This window comes from Salmo salar, chromosome ssa03 (genome assembly GCF_905237065.1).
Source record: "Salmo salar chromosome ssa03, Ssal_v3.1, whole genome shotgun sequence".
NCBI lineage: Eukaryota > Metazoa > Chordata > Actinopteri > Salmoniformes > Salmonidae > Salmo > Salmo salar.
The window spans coordinates 40,845,633-40,870,230 of record NC_059444.1 but is presented as its reverse complement, the minus strand read 5'-3'; the positions used below and the strand labels follow the sequence as shown (position 1 = coordinate 40,870,230).

Below are 24,598 nucleotides of genomic sequence, written 5' to 3'. Positions count from 1 at the left end.
CACCTCTACGCAGACGACACCATTCTGTATACTTCTGGCCCCTCTTTGGACACTGTGTTAACTAACCTCCAGACGAGCTTCAATGCCATACTACTCTCCTTCCGTGGCCTCCAACTGCTCTCAAACGCAACTAAATGCATGCTATTCAATCGATCACTGCCCGCACCTGCTCGCCAGTCCAGCATCTCTGGATGGCTCTGGACGGCTCTGACTTAGAATACGTGGACAACTACAAATACCTAGGTGTCTGGTTAGACTGTAAACTCTCCTTCCAGACTCACGTTAAGCATCTCCAATCCAAAATTAAATCTAGAATCGGCTCCCTATATCACACAAAGCATCCTTCACTCATGCTGCCAAACATACCCTCGTAAAACTGACCATCCTACCAATCCTCGACATCGGTGATGTCATCTATAAAATAACCTCCAACACTCTACTCAACAAAGTGGATGCAGTCTATCACAGTGCCATCCGTTTTGTCACCAAAGCCCCATACACTACTCGTTGGTTCGCCCTCGCGTCATACTCGTCGCCAAACCCACTGGCTACAGGTTATCTACAGGTTATCTACAAGTCTCTGCTAGGTAAAGCCCCGCCTTATCTCAGCTCACTGGTCACCATAGCAGCACCCACTCGTAGCACGCGCTCCAGTAGGTATATCTATCTCACTGGTCACCCCCAAAGCCAATTCCTCCTTTGGTCGTCTTTCCTTCCAGTTCTCTGCTGCCAATGATTGGAACGAACTGCAAAAATCTCTGAAGCTGGAGACTCATATCTCCCTCACTAGCTTAAAAACCTGTCTGGGCTAGGGGGCAGTATTTTCCCGGCCGGATGAAAAACGTACCCAATTTAAACAGGTTACTACTCTGGCCCAGAAACTAGAATATGCATATTATTAGTAGATTTGGATAGAAAACACTCTGACGTTTCTAAAACTGTTTGAATGGTGTCTGTGAGTATAACAGAAATCATATGGCAGGCAAAAACCTGAGAAAAATCCAAGCAGGAAGTGAAAAGTCTGAGAATTGTAGTTCTTCTTTTGATTCTCTATCAAAGCTCCAGTGTCTGTGGGGTGACGTTGCACTTCCTAAGGCTTCCATTGGCTGTCTAAAGCCTTCAGAAAGTGGTTTGAGCATTTTCCTGTCACTGGGCAGAGTATAGGAGCTCAGTTACTGAGTGGTCTGCCTGGCAACAAAGGGATTGGATATGCTCGGTCCCGCGAGCGCGCCCCTCCTTCTTTTTCTTCTTGAATGAATATGCTATTGTCCGGTTGGAATATTATTGAAATTTTACGCTAAAAATACCATAAAGATTGATTTTAAACAGCGTTTGACATGCTTCTAAGTACAATAATGGAACATTTTGACTTTTCGTCTCTCGTTCCGCGGTCGCGAGTTACCCTTTGGATAGTGATCTGTACGCACGAACAAAACGGAGGTATTTGGACATAAATATGGATTATTTGGAACAAAAACAACATTTCTTGTGGAAGTAGCAGTCCTGGGGAGTGCATTCTGACGAAGATCAGCAAAGGTAATACAACATTTCTAATACTAATTCTGAGTTTAGGTTGCCCCGAATTTGGCGGGTGTCTGAATAGCTCACCGTGATGGCTGAGCTATGTACTCAGAATATTGAAAAATGTTCTTTCTCCGTAAAGCTATTTTAAAAGTAGTCTATCTATAATTCTTAAAATAATTGTTATGTATTTTGTCAACGTTTATGATGAGTATTTTTGTATCATATTTGTCTGTTGTAACCACAGTTTATTTATTTCAGTAAAATTCATATTTGAGGCTCTTCTCTATGACTCTCTTACTACTGCTAAAATCGTAGCAACAGTGTGGACGGTCATTGTTTTTGATTCTCCTTTAATTTGTTAGTCTCCACTCCAATAGATAGGATATAAAGCACATCATACAGAGCAATAATCTTCCCTTTATCAATCAATAAAATACATTTCTTGTCTCAGTGTTGTCAAAATAGTGAGCCTGACCTGACCTCTCCATTGTAAAATCATGTGGCTCCTTTCTGACGGTGGGAAGACTACAAGATCCAGGCACTCTATGATTGGAATTATCAGATTCAGACCATACAATCTCACCATACAACCTGATCTCAAACCATCCATGCAGAACTATCCATAAGAAAATAAATCAAGTATCCACAGGTTGCTATAAGATGATACACAAAGATCGATTATTCCCCCCATAGAAACAGGAATGCACAGACATGCCAGCATGTAGACATATTTAATTATCTTTTCTCTCTATAAACTCAACCTAATCAACTTTTATAGTGATTTAGTGAGAATGACTACATTAGCCCCAAAATGGTACATCGACAGAAAAAGTGTTTTGTACTCACAAACCATTTTCCCTCTGGCCATAACATGTTCTGACAGTTGCACAATACTCTTATACATTAAGCAGAGTTATGCCTAAAGCAGAGCTATGATTGCATCCCAAATTGTACCCTATTCCCTTTAGCGTGCACTACTTTTGACCAGTAGTGCACTGTATAGGGAATCGAGAGACTTTTGTGATGCACACTTAAGTCTAAATCATGTCTTATTCAGTGTTTGGCCTCTCAGCTCCTCTTTCAATCTGATTGCCATTGGTTATTCAAAGCTTAAAAAAAACTACTGTATATTAATGGGAAAGTATCAGCCCTGAGCAGAAAGGACACCTGATAGCATTGTTCAGTGTTGATGCTCTGTCATTTTCACAACCATGGCTGTGTCCCAAATGTCACCATCTTCCCTATATAGTGCACTAATTCTGACCAGAGCTCTATGGGCCCTGGTCAAAAGTAGTGCGCTACATAGGAAATAGGGTGTCATTTGGCACGTAACCCATCCCATCACAACCCAGTGAGCCATGTCAACAGCCTGCCCTTTCTGTTGTGGTTGCCCTCAGGGACATAGTTCTTGTCACTGGTTTTGGTGTTTTGCTCCTGCATGCAAGTCAGGTTACTAATACTACTGTGGCCATTAATCAGTGTTTCACACTTAAACCTTTATTTTGTCACAGAGAGAAGCCTCAGTATTGGTTCACATACTGACCCTTGTATTAAAGAAAGAATGGTCTGTTACTCTTCATGATATCAATGAAGCATCACGTTTGGCCTTGAATTTACAAGTATGTCTTGATTGACACTCCAAAACATTGCAAAAGAGCCTGAAATATGAAAAAGTAAATATTACATTTTTTCACTGTTCTTGATGAGCTGTTTGGATTCTCCAACTGAAAATGTTAGGACAGGCATGATGGATAATGACACATGCAGAAAAACAGTGCCTGCCATACAACAGTAGTCATACATCACACAGTCAACAATTCTTGTAAAAAATAATAAAGTATGTAGGTAGTCCTACTGTTTGAGTATTTTCACATCGGGCTAGGCTAGGGCCTATCTCCCATAGCGGTGAAATTAACACTTTGAACTGCTGCTAATAAACTAAAAATCATAAGTTAATATTGAACATATTGAACAATGTTCTACGTTACCAGTAGCAGTCCTACTGGTAATTGAGACAGGCAAATTTATACTGAACAAAAATATACTGCTCAAAAAAATAAAGGGAACACTTAAACAACACATCCTAGATCTGAATGAATGAAATAATCTTATTAAATACTTTTTTCTTTACATAGTTGAATGTGCTGACAACAAAATCACACAAAAAGAATCAATGGAAATCCAATTTATCAACCCATGGAGGTCTGGATTTGGAGTCACACTCAAAATTAAAGTGGAAAACCACACTACAGGCTGATCCAACTTTGATGTAATGTCCTTAAAACAAGTCAAAATGAGGCTCAGTAGTGTGTGTGGCCTCCACGTGCCTGTATGACCTCCCTACAACGCCTGGGCATGCTCCTGATGAGGTGGCGGATGGTCTCCTGAGGGATCTCCTCCCAGACCTGGACTAAAGCATCCGCCAACTCCTGGACAGTCTGTGGTGCAACGTGGCGTTGGTGGATGGAGCGAGACATGATGTCCCAGATGTGCTCAATTGGATTCAGGTCTGGGGAACGGGCGGGCCAGTCCATAGCATCAATGCCTTCCTCTTGCAGGAACTGCTGACACACTCCAGCCACATGAGGTCTAGCATTGTTTTGCATTAGGAGGAACCCAGGGCCAACCGCACCAGCATATGGTTTCACAAGGGGTCTGAGGATCTCATCTCGGTACCTAATGGCAGTCAGGCTACCTCTGGCGAGCACATGGAGGGCTGTGCAGCCCCCCCAAAGAAATGCCACCCAACACCATGACTGACCCACCGCCAAACCGGTCATGCCGGAGGATGTTGCAGGCAGCAGAACGTTCTCCATGGCGTCTCCAGACTCTGTCACGTCGGTCACGTGCTCAGTGTGAACCTGCTTTCATCTGTGAAGAGCACAGGGCGCCAGTGGCGAATTTGCCAATCTTGGTGTTCTCTGGCAAATGCCAAACGTCCTGCACGGTGTTGGGCTGTAAGCACAACCCCCACCTGTGGACGTCGGGCCCTCATACCACCCTCATGGAGTCTGTTTCTGACCGTTTGAGCAAACACATGCACATTTGTGGCCTGCTGGAGGTCATTTTGCAGGGCTCTGGCAGTGCTCCTCCTGCTCCTCCTTGCACAAAAGCGGAGGTAGCGGTCCTGCTGCTGGGTTGTTGCCCTCCTACGGCCTCCTCCACATCTCCTGATGTACTGGTCTGTCTCCTGGTAGCGCCTCCATGCTCTGGACACTACGCTGACAGACACAGCAAACCTTCTTGCCACAGCTCGCATTGATGTGCCATCCTGGATGAGCTGCACTACCTGAGCCACTTGTGTGGGTTGTAGACTCTGTCTCATGCTACCATTAGAGTGAAAGCACCGCCTGCATTCAAAAGTGACCAAAACATCAGCCAGGAAGCATAGGAACTGAGAAGTGTTCTGTGTGGGTGTCTTGCTAATTGCCTATAATTTCCACCTGTTGTCTATTCCATTTGCACAACAGCATGTGACATTTATTGTCAATCAGTGTTGCTTCCTAAGTGGACAGTTTGATTTCACAGAAGTGTGATTGACTTGGAGTTACATTGTGTTGTTTAAGTGTTCCCTTTATTTTTTTGAGCAGTGTATAAACGTTACATCAAAATCAAATTGTATTTGTCACATGCGCCGAAAACAAGCCCTTAAACAACAATGCAGTTTTAAGAAAAAAATAAGTGTTAAAGTATTTACTAAATAAACTGAAGTAAACAATTAACTAGAAAAATAACGAATAATTAAAGAGCAACAATACAATAACAGAAATGGGCTATACAGGGTGTACCTGTACAGAGTCAATGTGCGGCGGTTAGTCGAGGTAATATCTACAACATGTAGGTAGAGGGTAAAATGCATATGCATAGAAATAAACAGAGGGTGCGTTCGTAAATTCACTTTGGATTGCCTCAGAGTGCACTCTTCGCGTTCGTAAATTGAGAATGTTGTCAGATCCGTTCTCGGAACGTTCAGAGCGCACACTGGACGCTATGGCCGAGGAGTAGGGTTGATCCGAGCGTTCAGGCCTCACAACGGTAGACAAGCGCCTAAGTTTACTGGCTAAAGTTAACTCGCTTGTTAGCTACTTCCAGACAACATTGAGATATGGCCGGCAACACAGTTACAATCACCAACGCTATGGATGACATGAACAACGCCTAGACAGCTCTGCTAGGTCGAGAGCTGGCTAGGCTTTGTTCATGTCATCCATAGCGTTGGTGATTGTAACTGTATTGCTGGCAACAGTTTAATTACGTTTCGTTGCCGACGTTTACTGACACCGGTCACATTCAAGGCGTATTGAACTTTCATAAATTCATCAGTTATTCTGCGCTTTTGCACACTCAGACGGGGTGCTCTGAAATCGGAGTAGATTGCCAGAGTGAATTTACGAACGCGCCCAGAGAATAGCAGCGTTTATGTATTTTGCGCGGTGGGTTATGGGTGTGAGCAGAGAAGTAAAATGGCGGAATTGGCAAACGAAGGTGAGCACTGTCCGTGTGAGGAAACAAAGCAAAACTGTTGAATTATGTGAATGGCAGTTTACGTATTTATTTATTTAAAAAAAAATTACATTGCAATTAACGTAGTGGTTTACAGCTTTTAAATAAAATAGTGCAACTAGTTGTTATTGCAGACCGGCTACATAAGAAAGAACATGTTAATTGTCACAATACAGGTAGCTAGCTACCATAGCAAGCCAGCCACATCTAACTTGGGCTATTTAGGCGGGGATGGGAAGCTGGCTAACGCTAGCTAATCAGATCTGTATGTTAACGTTACTTTTAACTACATTTAGTAAGGTATATTGTAGCTAATCAGTTACCTAGTTAACGCACGTTTGCCACCTTGTTAGCTATACGAGTTGTTAATTTGTTACAGTCACAGCTAGGTTGCTAACAATTTCCTCAGCTAACGTTAACCGGTGAAATGACACTTCATGGGGCTATGGTAGCTAGCTACTTCATGGGCTTAACTAGCTAGCTACCTTCCTCTTAATGCTAACTTTCTATATCATGCATTGGCATTAGTGGTAACTGGCTATTTGTCAAGGACAATTATTTAGCTAATAAAATCATGACGTCTCTTTAAAGGTAGCAAGCTATTTGTTCACACCCCACTTGCCAGCGAGGTAGCCAATTTAGCAAATGTTGCTAGCAATCTTAGCTAATGAATGCTGCACATTCTGAACTGGGTGACTCATTTATCAAGTCTGGTTGGTGCGCCAAATCCTGTTAGCTAACTAGCTTGTAGTTGGCCAGCGCTATATTGTGACCGCATTTATATTAACCAGACTATCCTAATTTTGTAGTTGGCTAGCTAGTAAGGTTGGATATGTGGATTGGAAGCTAGGCTAAACTGTTGTCATAAGTGACAATCAAGCTACACATATTGTTGGATCATGTGCTTGTATTTATTTACAAAGTATGACAGTCCTTACTCTGACCCTGGCCTGCTGAGGTGCTAGTTGTCCTGGCAGTTTCATTTGGCTAGGCCATGAGTTTTGATGGTCTAAATCCAATGCTCTTGTCAATGTGTTGTCCATACATGTAGCCTATGTTTAAAATAGCATTTGTTTGATGCACACATTGTCCTATTTGAAATACCTAATTTGATTTAGATACATTTGTTTGATTAAATATAATGTCCCTTATCTATTCTAGGCTAGTATGGTTGTTTTTTTTGTTGACTGAACTGATTGTTGTTTACTTCAACCTCTCTGAATGGAATAAAGGATTATATAATGCAAGTTGTTTATTCTCAAACCTTGCATCATGGTAATTTGGCATCTATTCAGAAGTACCTCAACTGAATGGGGAGAGTTGGAAGTATGTGTGTTAGACCCAGTTAGCAGAAGAAGAAAAAACTGTCTGAATCCATGTGTTTGGGATTCTTTTTGGCAGAAATATTTTGTCTGTCTAGGTTTATGGTTTAGCATTTGCTAAATATTCCTGCATTTCCTCAAGTGGCACTCTTAACATCTTTGTGGAATTAGTAACACATGCCTACGCTAAACAGAGAATCCAGAGTGCCAGACATGGAATTGCACAGATGTAGGCCTTCTAGCTTTCTGAAAAAACATTATGGCAGAACCTGTGTCATCTCAAAACTGCTGCAGGGTGTTTGCTCATGACAAATGATTTTGACAATCACTGTGTTTTTCATTGTTGACACAAACAACTGATTCACAGGCTGTGATGTCTTGATATTAGGCCTACACTTCACACAAGTCACAAATGTACTCTTCTGTATGGTAAAGCATGATTTCCCTCTTCATTAAACAGAGAAGCCTGCCATAGCGCCACCAGTGTTCCTGTTCCAAAAAGATAAAGCACAGAAGGTAAGCTAGACAGTACTCTATTCTTTCCCCTCACATTGATGGAAATCAATGGGCCTTCATGGAAATTCACTGTAAAGCTTCATAATTTGACTCAATTGTTTCTAGTCTGAGAAACAAACAGTTGACCTCGTGCTGCTCTCTATTACAGAGATCAGCTGATGGATCGAGTGCAGAAGATGAAGGTAGGTTATGCATACATCTCATCTGACTGTTAGCCTATTTCATCATATGATTTCCATCTAACCTTATAATGCCCTTAATACTATTGTAGTTCATTTACCAGGGATCAAATTATACTGCGTAGTGGGGCTGACCCCATTTAGTCCACTGGTCGATAGGCTGTTGATCGACCGAGATTGATTTAGACGAGCCGTTGCAAATGGATCATTTTTTTCATGGCATGCAAGACACCTGTCTGATTTGCGCCTGTCTCAGTGGACTAATCCATTGACGAGGCCACGGGCATGCCGTAGTCCAAGAAGAAGGGGAGTGTGGCTAATATGCACAAGGCACGTCTCTCTCCAGAATGCACTCTCTCCCACCATTTCGTGTGCATTCATTGTTTCATAACTTCATTGTGAATTGTTTGCCCTTTGATTGATAGTGTCTATCAATTCCCCATAACATATCACCAGTAGTATATTTACCGTTAATTCCCATAATTTCTAATCTTCCATGCTTGTTTGGTAATGGTAATTTCTGATAATGCATTCAATATATTATTATTAAAGTCGTTTACTGTTCTCATTGTTGGAGTGGACACGTTGTTTGCAAAGCTCAAAACCTATGCTACACTTGTGAGAAACAAGTTTTAGTTTATTTCAAAATAAACCAAAACTTGATTACTTCTTATCCCTTGCACAAATAGCCTTACAGCTGTGTCTGTCCCAAGCTCACTGGAGCAGGAAACTCTGAGGACCCAGAATATTTTATAACATTTTGCAAGTTTGCTAAAAGAGGTCGACCGATTAATCGGAATGTCCGATTAATTGGGGCCGATTTCAAGTTTTCATAACAATCGCTAATTGGCATTTTTTTGGATACCGATCATGGCCGATTACATAGCGCTCCACGAGGAGACTGCGTTGCATGCTGACTACCTGTTAAGCGAGTGCAGTAAGGAGCCAAGGTAAGGTGCTAGCTAGCATTAAACGTATCTTATAAAAAACAATCAATCTTAACATAATCACTAGTTCACTACACCTGGGTGATGATATTACTAGTTTATCTAGCTTGTCCTGCGTTGCCTGTTAATTTATCGTTGAATCATAGCCTACTTCGCCAAACGGGTGATTTAACAAGCGCATTCGCAAAAAAAAGCACTGTCGTTGCACCAATGTGTACCTAACTGTAAACATCAACGCCTTTCTTAAAATCAATACACAAAATCAATATTTTTAAACCTGCATATTTAGTTAATATTGCCTGCTAACATGAATTTCTTTTAACTAGGGAAATTGTGTCACTTCTCTTGCGTTCTGTGCAGCAGTTTGGGCCGCCTGGTCATTTGCAAACTGTGCGAAGACCATTTCTTCCTAACAAAGACAGCCAACTTCGCCAAACGGGGGATGATTTAACAAAAGCGCATTTGCGAAAAAAGCACAATCGTTGCATGAATGTACCTAACCATAAACATCAATGCCTTTCTTAAAATCAATACACAGAAGTATATATTTTTTCAACCTGCATATTTATTTAAAAGAAATTGTTAGCAGGCAATATTAAACTAGGGAAATTGTCACTTCTCTTGCATTCATTGCTCACAGAGTCAGGGTATATGCGACAGTTTGGGCCGCCTGGCTCGTTGCGAACTAATTTGCCAGAATTTTACGTAATTATGACCTAAAATTGAAGGTTGTGCAATGAAACAGCATTATTTAGACTTATGGATGCCATCCGTTTAGATAAAATATGGAACGGTTCCATATTTCACTGAAAGAATGAACATTCTGTTTTCGAAATGATAGTTTCCGGATTTGACCATATTAATGACCTAAGGCTCGTATTTCTGTGTTATTATATTATAATTAAGTCTATGATTTGAAAGAGCAGTCTGACTGAGCGGTGGTAGGCAGCAGCAGGCTCGTAAGCATTCATTCAAACAGCAGTTTACTGCGTTTGCCAGCAGCTCTTCGCAATGCTTCAAGCATTGCGCTGTTTATGACTTCAAGCCTATAAACTCCCGAGATTAGGCTGGCAGTGCCTATTAGAACATCCAATAGTCAAAGGTATATGAAATACAAATGGTATAGAGAGAAATAGTTATTATAGGACTACAACCTAAAGCTTAACTGGGAATATTGAAGACTCATGTTAAAAGGAACCACCAGCTTTTATATGTTCTCATGTTCTGAGCAAGGAACTTAAAGCTTAGCTTTTTTACATGGCGCATATTGCACTTTTACTTTCTTCTCCAACACTTTGTCTTTGCATTATTTAAACCAAATTGAACGTGTTTCATTATTTATTTGACACTAAATAGATTTTATTGATGTATTATATTAAGTTAAAATAAGTGTTCATTGTTCGTTCAGTATTTTTGTAATTGTCTTTATTACACATATATAAATAAAAAATAGTCCGATTAATCGGTTTCGGCTTTTTTTTTGATCCTCCAACAATCAGTATCGGTGCTGAAAAATCATAATCGGTCAACCTCTATTTGCTAGTGCGAGCTTCGGGGCCGGACCCAGTTGATTATCAAGTTCATTGCGAACAGGCCTTGCGTAGCCAATGTGATTTCTAGGATATACATTTTTATCAGGATATTTTCTACCTGCAAGTTGCAGTGTTTTTTGTGTAGGCTATTTGTACAAAGTTGGCAATAGTTGCTTTTAGATTTGTATCATTGTCGTTAAGATTCAGATAAAATGTTGATTGATCACATGACAATGATTTTGAGATATGAACACTTTATTATAAATTAAAAGTGTTCCACAAAAATGTGCATTTGAAAATCACAACTGGCACGCAGATCGGTAGAAATAGTAAGATAAATTGGCACTCCAACTGGTAAAGTTTGCTGACCCCTGGTGTAGCCTATTACCGGCAACTTCAGGAGCGTAGCGGCAGGAGGGGGGTCAGGCACAGGTTTTTTTTCTCCTGGTTAGGCAATCTGGATCTCTGGCTCCCTCTTGAGTGATATGTGTCTTAATTATTTAATCAAACGGTGTTCTTAAAGCATCAGACATGTTCAGTAGCCTTTACAATACATCTAGTAGCCTATAGTTGATTTTATTAAAACACACAGATTTCAACCAATCGATTAGTCAAAAGAACAGACAACTCTTGATCGACCAGTAGGACAGCCCTACTGCATATCTTAGTGCCCAGGTAGAGCATTTTAATTGGTCATTTCAACGGAAGGCTAAAATAAGACAATTTGCTTATTTTCAGGTTCAGACAAAGAGGATGGTGGCTACTGTCCTCCAGTAAAAAGAGAGAGGACTTCATCTTTAACACAGTTCCCACCTTCACATTCTGGTAATGAAACACATTAGATAAGTCTTTCCCTGCTGAATGTATTTCCCTTGATTTTTACTTAATTGTTGGAAAATAATATATTTTCTAGATTTGGTCTTGTATGTGTTGTGTGTAATTCTGCCTCTCTCCTGCTCTCTGCAGGGTCTAGTAAGAACAATGTCTTCATGCCCTCAAGTTTCTGCCCGTCTCCAACTGGGAATTCAGAGGACTCAGAACCAGGTGAGACTTCTCTACTTCTTCTAGTAACTCCTCATCATAAAGGCTTCACTCATGAAGTCTCCAGTGGTTGACTTTTATGTAATATGGATTGTATACTTATAAACTGTAGTCCAGCTTTGTTTATTTAATGATAAGATGTACTGAGGATATAATAATACTATGAAAGCTGCCATTTAGTTGAGTTTTTTTAAACAATTCTACATGTTCTGTTTTTTCTTCCTCTCGCCAGATGAGAAGCCTGTAGGGTTTCGTTTAAAACCACCTACTCTCATCCACGGCCAGGCGCCTAGTTCAGGTGGGTATTGATGCCTGTGTATGTGTGGTTCAGTAGAGGCTGGTGGGAGGAGCTATAGGTGGACAGCCTTATTGTAATGGCTTAAATGGAACTGAGTCAAACATGTGGTTTCCATATATTTGATACCGCTCCATGTTTACCATTACAATAAGCCCATCCTGCTATAGCTCCTCCCACCAGCCTCAACTGGTGTGGTCTGGTATGTGGCGTGCTGACTTGACTAGAAGGAGAAAAACTGGGCCCTTGTTATAGCCCATGACTAGGCCCTATAAGTTTCCCTGGTCAGGTCAAGTAGTCAGGAAAAACTCCTGGTCCAAGTAAATTTATAAACGTAGATGGCAGTACAGCATGTTAATATGGATGGCGGTGCATGGTGGTAGTTCTGATATAGTACATGGTGGTGCATGTTAGTTGTGAAATATTGCTGATGTAGTACGTGGTGGTACATGGTAGTTCTGATATAGTACATGGTGGTGCATGTTAGTTGTGATATAGTGCTGATGTAGTACGTGGTGGTGCATGGTAGTTCTGATATAGTACGTGGTGGTGCGTGTTGTGTGATAGTGCTGATGTAACATGTGGTGGTGCATGGTAATTGTGATATAGTGCATGGTAGTTGTGATATAGTGCATGGTGGTGCATGATATAGTACATGGTTGTGCATGGGGTAGTTCTGTAAGGCATTCAGATCCAATCCATTAGCAGATTGTGTTCCAGGCGTCCCCAGTCAAAAACCCAAGGAGCAGCAGCGCAGTGTGCTCCGGCCAGCCTTGCTCCAGGCCCCACCAGTCAAGTCCAACTCAGAGTCCACTAATGGGGTGACGAAGTCGTCCGACGGAACGTCAGAAGGGTCGAGCATCTTCCAGAACAACACTGAGCACTCAGACGTCCTCGCTAAGTCACCGGTGAGGACTACGATCATGGTCCTGTCTAATATACAGAGGCAGAAGTGTGCTAGCGCTACATGGCATCACTTGAGATTTGATTAGCTTGTAATTGCATAAATAGAGTAGTAACTGCCCAGACCTACTTTTTGGAAATCATTTACTGTCAGAATCCTGCAGTTGATGTTTATTTTCTGGTTGCCCTATTATTATTATTATTATTATTATTATTATTATTATTATTATTATTATTATTATTATTATTATTATTATTATTCAACAATAAATGAAAGCTGAATTCCCCAAACCCATCATGATGACTGACTGCTGTTTCTTGTCTCCTGTAGAAACATGAAAGGGAGGATGGAGCGAGCAGAGAGAAGAACGATTGTTCTGCAGAGTCTTCTTTCGTGTTTGGGCAAAATATCAAAGACAGAGCAAAGGTGGTTATTTCCCTTTTAAACAATCACTTCAAATTGTTCAAGGGTGATGTTTAAATATCCTATTTATTTTTGTTTAAAAAAATCTTAGCAAGAAACGTCAAAATATTTCTTTTAGCTGACGGTTTTCTTTATCTCTCATTCTAGTTGGAAGAGAATAGTAAAGATGGCAAGTTGTTACCCCTGGATTCTCAAGAGGGAACCAACTATTTCTTACAGTACATCGCCACCCCCAGGTAACATTTTATGTCACTGGCTTTTCAGACCTTTGCTCTGGCAGAGAATCTGCTTCTTTATGAGTTCAGATCAGACTTGTTTTTTTCCCACAATTTTTAAGGTGTTGAATGAGCGTAATATGATTGTTTTAGCTACCTTAATTGAATGCATTAATTGTACGTTGCTCTGGATAACTTTCTGTTAAATTACTAAAATGTGCTAATAGCTTCTTCTTGTTCTTCTTGATTCCTTTCAGTTCAAAGAACGCCATACACAATACCGACAAGGGGGCCAAATTTGTCTTTGGGCAGAACATGTCAGAGAGAGTCCTAGTGAGTAGAGACTGTCTGTTTGATTAGTTGCTCTTTAGGCCATGACATAGACCATAGAGATGGTGATCGAGCAAACCCAGTTGAACCCAAATAGAGATGGCTCCTGAGAAATGCAACAGCCTGGGACTGTTATACAGTATATCCAAGCATGCCGTTGCAAGATGCATAATTATTCAGACCCTTTGCTATGAGACTTGAAATTGTACTCGGATACATCCTGTTTCCATTGATCATGCTTGATGTTTCTACAACTTGATTGGAGTACACCTGTGGTAAATTCAATTGATTGGACATGATTTGGAAAGGCATATACATGTCTATATACGGTCCCACAGTTGACAGTTTGTCAGAGCAAAAACCAAGCCATGAGGTTGAAGGAATTGTCCGTAGATCTCCGAGACAGGATTGTGTCGAGGCACAGATCTGGGGAAGGGTACTAGCATTTCTGCAGCATTGAATGTCCAAGAACACAGTGGCCTCCATCATTCTTAAATGGAAGAAGTTTGGAACCACCAAGACTCATCCTAGAGCTGGCCGCCCGGCCAAACTGAGCAATCTGGGGAGAATGGCCTTGGTCAGGGAGGTGACCAGAACCTGATGGTCACTCTAACAGAGCTCCAGAGTTACTCTGTGGAGATGGGAGAACCTTCCAGATAGACAACCATCTCTACAGCACTCCACAAAGCAGGCCATTATGGTAGAGTGGCCAGACAGAAGCCTTTTACTGAGGAGTGGCACATGACAGCCCACTTGGAGTTTGCCAAAAGGCACCTAAAGGAGACTCAGACCATGAGAAACAAGCTTCTCTGGTCTGATGAAACCAACATTGAACTCTTTGGCCTGAATGCCAAGTGTGATGTTTGGAGGAAACCATGCACCGCTCATCACCTGGCCAATACTATCCCTACGGTGAAGCATGGTGGTGGCAGCATCATGCTGTGGGGATGTTTTTCAGCGGCAGTGACTGGGAGACTAATCAGGATCGAGGGAAAGATGAACGCATCAAAGTTGAACAGAGCAAAGTACATAGAGATCCTTGATGGAAACCTGCTCAGGACCTCAGACTGGGGCAAAGGTTCCCCTTCCAACAGGACAACAACCCTAAGCACACACCCAAGTGAACGCAGGAGTTGCTTCGGGACAAGTCTCTGAATGTCCTTGAGTGGCCCAGCCAGAGCCTGGACTTGAACCTGATCAAACATCCGGACTTGAACCCGACCAAATATCTCTGGAGAGACCTGAAAATAGCTGTGCAGCGACGCTCCCCATCCAACCTGACAGAGCATGAGATGATTTGTAGATAAGAATGGGAGAAACTCACCAAATACAGGTGTGCCAAGAAGACACGATTCTGTAATCGCTGCCAAAGGTGCTTCAGCAAAGTACTGAGTAAAGGCTCTGAATACTTAGATAAATGAAATATTTATTTTTTAATACATGTCTAAAATGTGTGTAGATTGATGAGAAAAGGTTTTTCATTTTTTTAATCAATTTTTAGAATACTTTGTATCAGGAGTGAACTGTAAGAATGGACTTTATTATTGCACTGTAGAGACAATGTATGGTTGGCTGACAGTGTACTGTGTGCTTTCAGAGCCCTTCCAAGGGAGGGGAGGCATCAGTGGAAGACTGTAAAGTCTTACCAGCTCCCCCTGTGTCTGAATCCTCTTCAAAGGAAAACATACCAGAGAAGGGTAAGACTCACGCATAGCCCAGTGCTGATCCCTGTGTATATTTCTAGTTAACTTGTTACGTGTGTGTGTAATCACAGGTAATGTGACGGAGTCACTGGAGGAATCTGCAGCAGCGTACACCAAAGCCACAGCCAAGAAGTGCATCTTGGAGAAGGTAGACGTCAAAACTGGAGAAGAATCAGAAAGTAACGTTTTGCAGGTCGGTGTCTAGTCTCTGGCTGACGATATACGAATACATCAGGGCCCATATTCACATAGCGTCTCAGAGTAGGATTGCTGATGTAGGATCAGTTTTAAATATTTAGATTCCAATGACGGAGGTGATTCCCCCCCGATAAGTAATGTGTGTCTCTCCCCCCCCCAGGTCCAGTGCAAGTTGTTTGTGTTTGACAAGACAGCCCAGACGTGGATAGAGCGGGGTCGAGGGCTGCTCAGGCTTAATGACATGGCATCCACAGACGACGGATCACTACAATCACGTCTTGGTAGGTACACACTCACCTGGACACACACTGGCCTGTATACTCACCTGTACACATTTCATTTTGACTGATTGTTTGTCTCAGTAAGTTATATACTGAACAAAAATATAAATACAACATTCAACAATTTCAAAAAAATTCATTAGGCTCTAATCTATGGATTTCACATGACTTGGAATACAGATATGCATCTGTTGGTCATATGTACCTTGAAAAAAAAATAAAAACAAATTGGGGCATGGATCAGAAAACCAGGCAGAATTTCCTTCGCATAGAGTTGTGGCCTGTGGAATGTTGTCCCACTTTGCTTCAATGGCTGTGCGAAGTTACTGGATATTGGCGGAAACTGGAACAACCTGTCGTCCAGAGCCATCCAAAACATGCTCAATGGGTGACATGTCTGAGTATGCAGGTCATGGACAAACTGGGACATTTTCAGCTTCCAGCAATTGTGTACAGATCCTTGCAACATGGTGCTGTAAATTAGCATGTTGAAACATGAGGTGATGGCTGCAGATGAATGGCACGACAATGGGCCTCGGGATCTCGTCACGGTATCTCTGTGCCTTTAAATTGCCATCAATAAATTTGTGTTTGTTGTCCGTGGCTTATGCCTGCCTGCCAATACCATAACCCCAACGCCACCATGGGACACTGTTCAGGCGACTCCGGGATGCTTGCCTTCTAATCAGAGTTCCTCTGTCCAGTGTCCTTTTGCCCATCTTAATCTTTTCTTTTTATTGGCCAGTCTGAGATATGGCTTTTTCTTTGCAACTCTGCCTAGAAGGCCAGCATCCCGGAGTCGCCTCTTCACTGTTGACGTTGAGACTGGTGTTTTGCAGGTACTATTTAATGAAGCTGCCAGTTGCGGACTTGTGAGGCGTCTTTCTCAAACTAGACACTAATGTACTTGTACTATTGCTCAGTTGTGTACCGGGGCCTCCCACTCTTTCTATTCTGGTTAGAGCCAGTTTGCGCTGTTCTGTGAAGAGTACTACACAGCGTTGTACAAGATCTTCAGTTTCTTGGCAATTTCTCGCATGGAATAGCCTTCATTTCTCAGAACAAGAATAGACTGACGAAAGTTCTTTGTTTCTGGCCATTTTGAGCTTGTAATCGAACCCACAAATGCTGATGCTCCAGACACTCAACTTGCCTAAAGAAGGCCAGTTTCATTGCTTCTTTAATCAGAACAGTTTTCTGCTGTGCCAACATAATTGCAAAATGGTTTTCTAATGATCAATTAGCCTTTTAAAATGATCAACTTAGATTAGCTAACACAACGTGCCATTGGAACACAGGAGTGATGGTTTCTGATAATGGGCCTCTGTACTCCAATGTAGATATTCCATAAAAAATCTGCCGTTTCCAGCTACAATAGTCATTTACAACATTAACAATGTCTATTAATATTAACAACTGCATTTCTGATCAATTTCATGTTATGCTTTTCTTTCAAAAACAAGGACATCTCTAAGTGACCCCAAACTTGTTAACGGTAGTGTACCTATTTTCTTCTGTTTACATTTTTTATCTAATATCCTTGACCCATATACCTCTGTGTGTACCCCAAGTGATGCGGACCCAGGGCAGCCTTAGATTGATCCTGAACACCAAACTGTGGCCTCAGATGCAGGTGGACAAGGCCAGCGAGAAGAGTGTCCGTGTCACAGCCATGGACACAGAGGACCAAGGGGTCAAGGTCTTCCTAATATCGGTATGACATCACCATTGCCCAGCATTTAGCCTGCTTCACGTTAGTCGTATTTACATTTACATTTTAGTCATTTAGCAGACGCTCTTATCCAGAGTAGTGAGTGCATGCATTTAAAAAAATTTTTTTTTACTCTGTCCCCCGTGGGAATCGAACCCACAACCCTGGCGTTGCAAACACCATGCTCTACCAACTGAGCCACAGTATCACACGCTATGTGTATAGTTTTTGCCTTTTATCTGGGGTTGGGTGTTGGAAAAAAACTGTAGAGCTGTATACATCTGTCACACCTTTGGGGGGGGAACCTAACGAACCAAACGGAAGCCAACAGAACGAAATGGGGAGGGACCTACCTGGATTTGTCCAATAGACTCTTGATTTCGTTACAGAACATTTTCCATTTGGAGTAACCGGTTTCTGTTGCAAAACGTTTTGCAACTGTTTGCGACTGCTTTCTGCAATCTTTGTCTAAATTAAAATACCCCTGTGTTTGTACCTGTCCCTATTTAAATAAATTAGTTTGAAATGTGGTGTAGTACTCAGTAGAGACACTAGAGGGAGGACAGGGATAAGGAAGTAGACAGGTGCTTGAATTCAACGCCTCATCAGCGTTTCTGATAACTTCAGTGTCATTGTGGTTCAATTGAGGCTAGTTTTTAGGACACAGTGCAGCAGTTGTCTGTCTGATGTGTTGTTTATCCCTATTGTTGGGGCGTTTTTAATGACTTCGCTCTGTCCATCCTTGCTGTTAATGTCATGATCTCCAGCCTAGTTCAAGGGAGGACACAGGTCAGCTGGCAGCAGCGCTGCACCATCGTATCCTGGCCCTGAAGAGCCGGGCGGACCAGGAGCCCCAGGAGGCCCCGGCTGCAGACTGCGCCCCCGAGGCTGACTTGCCCCACTCTGAAGGGGACAGCGATGAGGAAGATCAGGTCAACAATGCTGCAGGTCTGATCAATAACTAGATACATCTCTAGTGGGCTTACTGTGTGTGTCTGTGTACACGTGCGTTCGTGCATCAGTCTCTGGTTTAGACCAGAGATTGACGTGTGAGTGGCTTTGGTGTGTGTCTGTGGCATTCCAGCACTTCGTGTGACTTCAAGGTTCTTCAACTGTCTCTGGTATATTGTGAATAATTATTCCCAACTCTTCCCATTGTTCTAGTTGTTGTAGTCTTCTCCCTGCAGTTAGCAGCATGTCTTCATGTATCTTTCCAATCACTATTTAAGACTACTACTAGTCTTCCTGTCCATCATACAGGTATTAACATTGTTGTTGCTCTGTCCCGCAGTTAACTCAGAGGGAGGAGAGGCCCAGGCTGCTGGAAGCACATAGCGTTAGTCCCCCTAAAGGATTGCCTGCCAGGATTCTGCTACTGCTGTTTGGGCATTTTACTGAGGGCATCCCAACGAACACCCTACCCTGACAAACATGGGTCCTTCAGACCAGTACTTTTGGATACTCAGAAGTCTAGCTCCAGTAAAATTTTTCTTTACATTCAATCAACATAAAAACATATGGAGTTGTATTTTTGTTTTGTCTATATTTTGTCTTCTCAGTTGCAAAAATAAATACTTATTTTTGCAGCTGAGACAAATTTTTGGTTTGGGACTTGGCTGCTCATCATATTGATGAGTGTGGGGGTGTTTTCCTCTCCAACATTTTAAGGTATGGCACATGTTTAAGACTGCAGTTTCTACCTTGGGACTTTTTTACTCACCAGACCACCCCCACACCTCTGGGACCCAACCAGCCACCCCAGGCTCCAGAGGAACTCCTGTCTGTCACCGTATACTGACCCGTCTTATGGTCAGTCATTTGACTGGTTTCTACATCATCCCCATCCATTCAGCTTTCACATGAGGGCTGATTCCGACCTGAGTTAAGCGGGTGTAAATGGAACGTAATTCCCTTTTTATGCACTTTTCTCTCTGACCTTGAACTTAATCCACCACCACCTTTACGTGTGAGGAAACCACGAATATGGCAGAAAACTGAAGTATATAAAAATGTCCCACAGTAAAGTTTATGAAATGCTGTGTCGTTATGCAGAATTTAAATTGTACAGCCTTTTAACTTGCAGGGATGGGCACTCAGAAGTCTTAATTTTAGGCTACCCCAACTTTCTCTGTTTCCTATTTCTATCATGTTAAATATTAGCCACTATCAGTATTGACTGTCAGTAGGCCTAATAACCACACTTATACCATGGTATTGTTAAGTACTAGTTTGTGAAGGGCATTCTAGAGTGTGCGTTATAGGGAAATAACGCATGGTAGAATTCAATGGCTATAGTTCATCCTTGCATGTTCTGTGTTTGAGCTGCATTGAAAGCAAAAGTCGAATTGAAAACATTGGCATTGTTGAATTCGATTTTCATAATCGCAAGCTAGGTCTGATGGTTTGGTTAGCTAAACTAGGAAGTCTGTTTGTTTTGTTACCAAGGTAACTAACTACCTTTGCTATCTAGTAAAGTTCCTAGCTACCTTAGTGGATGTTCAACACATTTCTAGAGGCAAATGTGTTAAATTATTGGCATGGTATAAAATGGATAATCAACTCGGGGCTCTATGCTTTCTCTGGAAAATAATGCAACTCGTGGAAGGTCAGTTCCACTCCTCTACTGTGTCGTGGAACACACCTTCCACGTCGTTCATTATTTTCCCAAGAACCCATAGCCCCTCGTTGATTATCCCTTACATATTCGTTCTGCCAATTTACAGTTCCCTTCAGTTATAGTCTACTTTATCATTTCATTTATTTACCTTAATTTGCTTCCTCTGTAAATGCAGTCATGGCTATGTGGTTGTTGCTGAGGATCATTAGTAACAGTTGATAATATATTTTTAAAACGTCTAGGCTAATTAAATCATGATGGAGTTGAGAGCAAACCAAGCTGTAACAGTTTGAACGCGACACAATACTTGGCCGTGTCATCACACAATTCCATGGTTAGTGCATGCGATAGACGGTAGAGCCTACTATTGTACACTATTCTCCCTATTATAAATCAATATACGCTAATCTTCCAACATTGCCATGGGTAATTGAATGTGGCAATTTTCAGAATGAATCAAACCAGTTTTCTTTCTTTCGTGCATAAAGGCTCGCTAAACCTGTTTTGTATGATTCACAAATACTTTCCTAAACCCGAATAATCGACAAGATCAGAGTATTTTTCAATCTACCGACTGGTGCTGAAACAGACAAATATGCATATATTTAGATGGCTTTCTTTCATTGATCCGTAATATTCTGAACTCGTTCTCTCAATATATTCTAGTGAGTCTGTCGACAAAATTCTAACTAAAAGGTACACCGTATTGGAAGGGATGGCTTAAGATAAATGTATTGAACCCTATTGGATGGAAACTCCATGAGAAAATCTGTTTGCTAGCAAATGGGAGGGTTCTTGTGGTTGAATGAAATTTATTCAGAGTGCGCAACGTAGGCACATCTGCAGAGCGTGTTACCCGACTAAGGTAAGTCTGAATACCAAATACTGAGAAGTGTGTAGGAAACGTATGCGTTTCCCAAGTCTGAATCGGCCCCATGTTGAAGTTTCCGGACATGTCTTTTATTTTTGGTCATGAATTTCATGAGGCATCTAACAACAAAAAAAATTCTAATGGCTAGGGCTGGTTAGCATCCCTCAGACTTCGATAGCAGTTTCTTAGTTTTCCTATTGACTTAGTACGTAAAAACAAATACATAACTCTCTTATGGGTTAATGCTCCAAACATAACCAACGGAGCGGGCAGTAAGGGGCTTAACCCCCCAATATCTCCTGAAGTGTGCACTCATTGACTACCCACAAATCTAAAAGCAATGAATTGGAGGCATGGGTTTCCACCACGTCTGTTACACCAGTCAAATCAGTGAAAGGAAGTGAACAATTACACACTTAAGGATGAACACCTGGAAAGTTTCTCAAGTTTATATGGCTGAGTTGTCTACTCATTGACTGTTTTTATGTTTCTCAATATATTAACCTGACGAATCTACTGAACAAATATTTAAATGCAACATGCAGCAATTTCAAAGATTTTACTGAGTTTCATGCAGTTCATATGAGGAAATCGGTCAAATGAAATAAATAGATTAGGCCCTGTTCTATGGATTTCACATAACTGGGAATACAGAAATGCATCTGTTGGTCACAGATACTTAAAAAAAAAAATGGCCGTCAGGACTTCGTCACGGTATTTTTGTGCATTCAAATTGCTATCGATAAAATGCAATTGTGTTCGTTCTGCCGCAATTCTCTCGCAACAGGTCTGGAGGACATTCCTGCAGTCAACATGCCAATTGCACGCTCCTTCAGCTTGAGACATTGGTGGCATTGTGGGACAAAACTGCACATTTTAGGGTGGCCTTTTATTGTCACCAGCACAAGTTGCACCCGTGTAATGATCATACTGTTTAATCAGCTTCTTGATATGCCACATCTGTCAGGTGGATAGATTATCTAGGAGAAATGAGAAATGCTCACTAACATGGATGTAATCAAATTTGTGCACAAAATTTGAGAGGAATAAGCTTTTTGTGTGTGTGTGGACAATTTCTGGGATAATTTATTTCAGCTCATTAAATATGGGACCAACACTTTACATGTTTCTTTTATATATTTGTTCAGTATACATTCTGCATGTCATTGTTTTAATTTCTAACATCTTATTGTTATTTACTTTTTTTTTTTTTTATATGAACTTTTTATCCATTTTCATTTGAGATAAAAAATGTTGGAATAAAGATTAATGTTGTGATTTTTGTTGTGTGCATTCAAACAACCATACTACCCTTGTACTGCATGTACATTTGAATATATTATCCTTTAGTAGAACACAATGTTAACTCCTCACCCTCTTTACAAAATAAAACATTTTGGACTGACTTTTGTATTTTTCATTATGAAACCTTTGATCCTTCATTAAATATTCTTCAATCATTTCTCCCAGATTTAAAAGAACTGAAATAGAGACTGTAGATTACATTTACTACACTTGCAATGATATTCATTCCCAATGGGCAGTGAAAAGGAAGCTTGAGAAGTTTCCACTAATTTGACGGAAGTTTGTGTTTTGTTTTCTTCCTTTTGGTGAGATATAATTGGTTCTTAGTACACAGTAAGTAATCTGTAAGGACTACTACTGCTATACACACACATTGTGTCCTGTCGAGATGTTTACACCAGGTAATGTTGATATATTTTAGGGGGGAATTCTGACCCGAGTTAAGCTTGTGTAAATAGAATGCAATTCCCTTTTTATGCATATACACTACCTGTCAAAATTATGGACACACTTACTCATTCCAGGGTTTTTCTTTATTTTTACTATTTTCTACATTGTAGAATAATAGTGAATACATCAAAACTATGAAAAAACATGTAATCATTTAGTAACCAAAAAAGTGTTAAACAAATCAAAATATATTTTAGGTTCTCAAAGTTGCCACCCTTTGTCTTGATGACACTATTGACATTCTCTCAACCTTCATGAGGTAGTCACCTGGAATGCATTTCAATTAGGTGTGCCTTGTTAAAAGTGTAATTTCATTGCAATAATTAAAAAAAAATTGAATGTATTGTTTTAAAAATATACAAATAAAATAAAATGTATATTTAGTGTCATGTTGATTTGTTTTAGCTGTTGGTGATAATTCCCCAAGTGTTAACACATTTGTGTTTACATCATTAAGCTTTATGTGTTATGAATGACTAAAGGCATCAGACTTTATAGTAAGTACAGTGTCATATGATAAGACATTTATGTTATAAATGACAACATTTAGTACATTTTATTTAACCCTTATTTAACTAGGCAAGTCAGTTAAGAACAAATTCTTATTTACAATGACGGCCTACCGGGGAACAGTGGGTTAACTGCCTTGTTCAGGGGCAGAACGACAGATTTTTACCTTGTCAGCTCAGGGATTCAATCCAGCAACCTTTCGGTTACTGGCTCAACACTCTAACCACTAGGCTACCTGCCACCCCAAAGGGATCAGACTTTAAATGAAGTACAACGCCATGCGATATAGAGTCTATGGACGTGTTATGAATGACTGATGGTGTCTCATTTCAAACGAAGTATTACAGGACACTACATAAAGTGTCAATAAATAGGTTATTAACATTCTGCTGATTTGTGAAGGTTATTTCATGATCCACAGTTTACTGTAGGGTGTGAGATGTATTTAAATGGATTGATGGACCGCCAAAGCTTGCGTTTGTGTGGGTGTGTTTGTCAGAACCAAGATGATTTGGAGTAGTCCAACCTGAGACTACTGCACCAGGCATTCCTCTTCTGTTCCCATGTTGGAGACAAGGGCTTGATTACAACCTTTTATAATGGTGCCAACATTTTGTGGTTGATCTTTCTGCGGGGGTGTGGGTGAATGTCTCAAAGTGCTCTGTTGTTTCCACCAAGTCAGCCCCCAAACAATTTGATTTGCTGGTTTTAGACATTAAGCTTTCAAATATCTCTTTGTTGACTGTTGCTGGCTGTTATCGTCCACCATCAGAAACGGTCTGTACCCTACACTAAGTCTGAATTTTTCCTGTTGGTTGACCTAAACCAGGACATGCTTAAAAACCCCTTCTGGATATGACCCTTCATCTCAATTTCCACCTAAAATGACATACCCAAATCTAACTGCCTGTAGTGCAGGACCTGAAGCAAGGATATGCTTATTCTTGATACTTTCAAAGGAAACACTTTTAAGTTTGTGGAGATGTGAAATTAATGTAGGATAATAACACAATAGATCTGGTAAAAGATAAAACAAACAATGTAGCTTCCCTACATAAATGGTACTAACACGAGACGAGAACGCTGATCCAATGCCTAACAACACAGATGTGAACTATTTAAGATAAGGGACAAATTAGCAGCAAACAGTGATCTAATGTCATAAGTGCACAAACCACACACAAAGTGAAAAAAATATTTACACACTATCGACAATTAGAG

General features: G+C 41.0%; 1 protein-coding gene across 2 annotated transcripts; it reads left to right on the top strand.

The window, feature by feature from the left end:
- The first annotated feature begins 5,774 nt into the window (after nucleotides 1-5,774).
- On the top strand, nucleotides 5,775-22,517 carry LOC106600517 (ran-binding protein 3). 2 transcript variants are annotated; one of them, XM_014191938.2, is made up of 16 exons: nucleotides 5,775-6,009; nucleotides 7,810-7,865; nucleotides 8,014-8,047; nucleotides 11,262-11,348; nucleotides 11,490-11,567; nucleotides 11,797-11,862; nucleotides 12,568-12,767; nucleotides 13,094-13,189; nucleotides 13,334-13,422; nucleotides 13,659-13,734; nucleotides 15,329-15,428; nucleotides 15,506-15,627; nucleotides 15,793-15,913; nucleotides 17,485-17,627; nucleotides 18,392-18,572; nucleotides 18,916-22,517. In XM_014191938.2, exons 1-16 carry the CDS (start codon nucleotides 5,988-5,990, stop codon nucleotides 18,957-18,959), a joined length of 1,515 nt encoding a protein of 504 aa, XP_014047413.1. In that variant the 5' UTR covers nucleotides 5,775-5,987; the 3' UTR covers nucleotides 18,960-22,517. The 2 variants fall into 2 exon arrangements, with proteins under 2 accessions (XP_014047413.1, XP_014047414.1); XM_014191939.2 differs by having other exon boundaries at nucleotides 5,778-6,009; nucleotides 12,580-12,767.
- The last annotated feature ends 2,081 nt before the right edge of the window (nucleotides 22,518-24,598 follow it).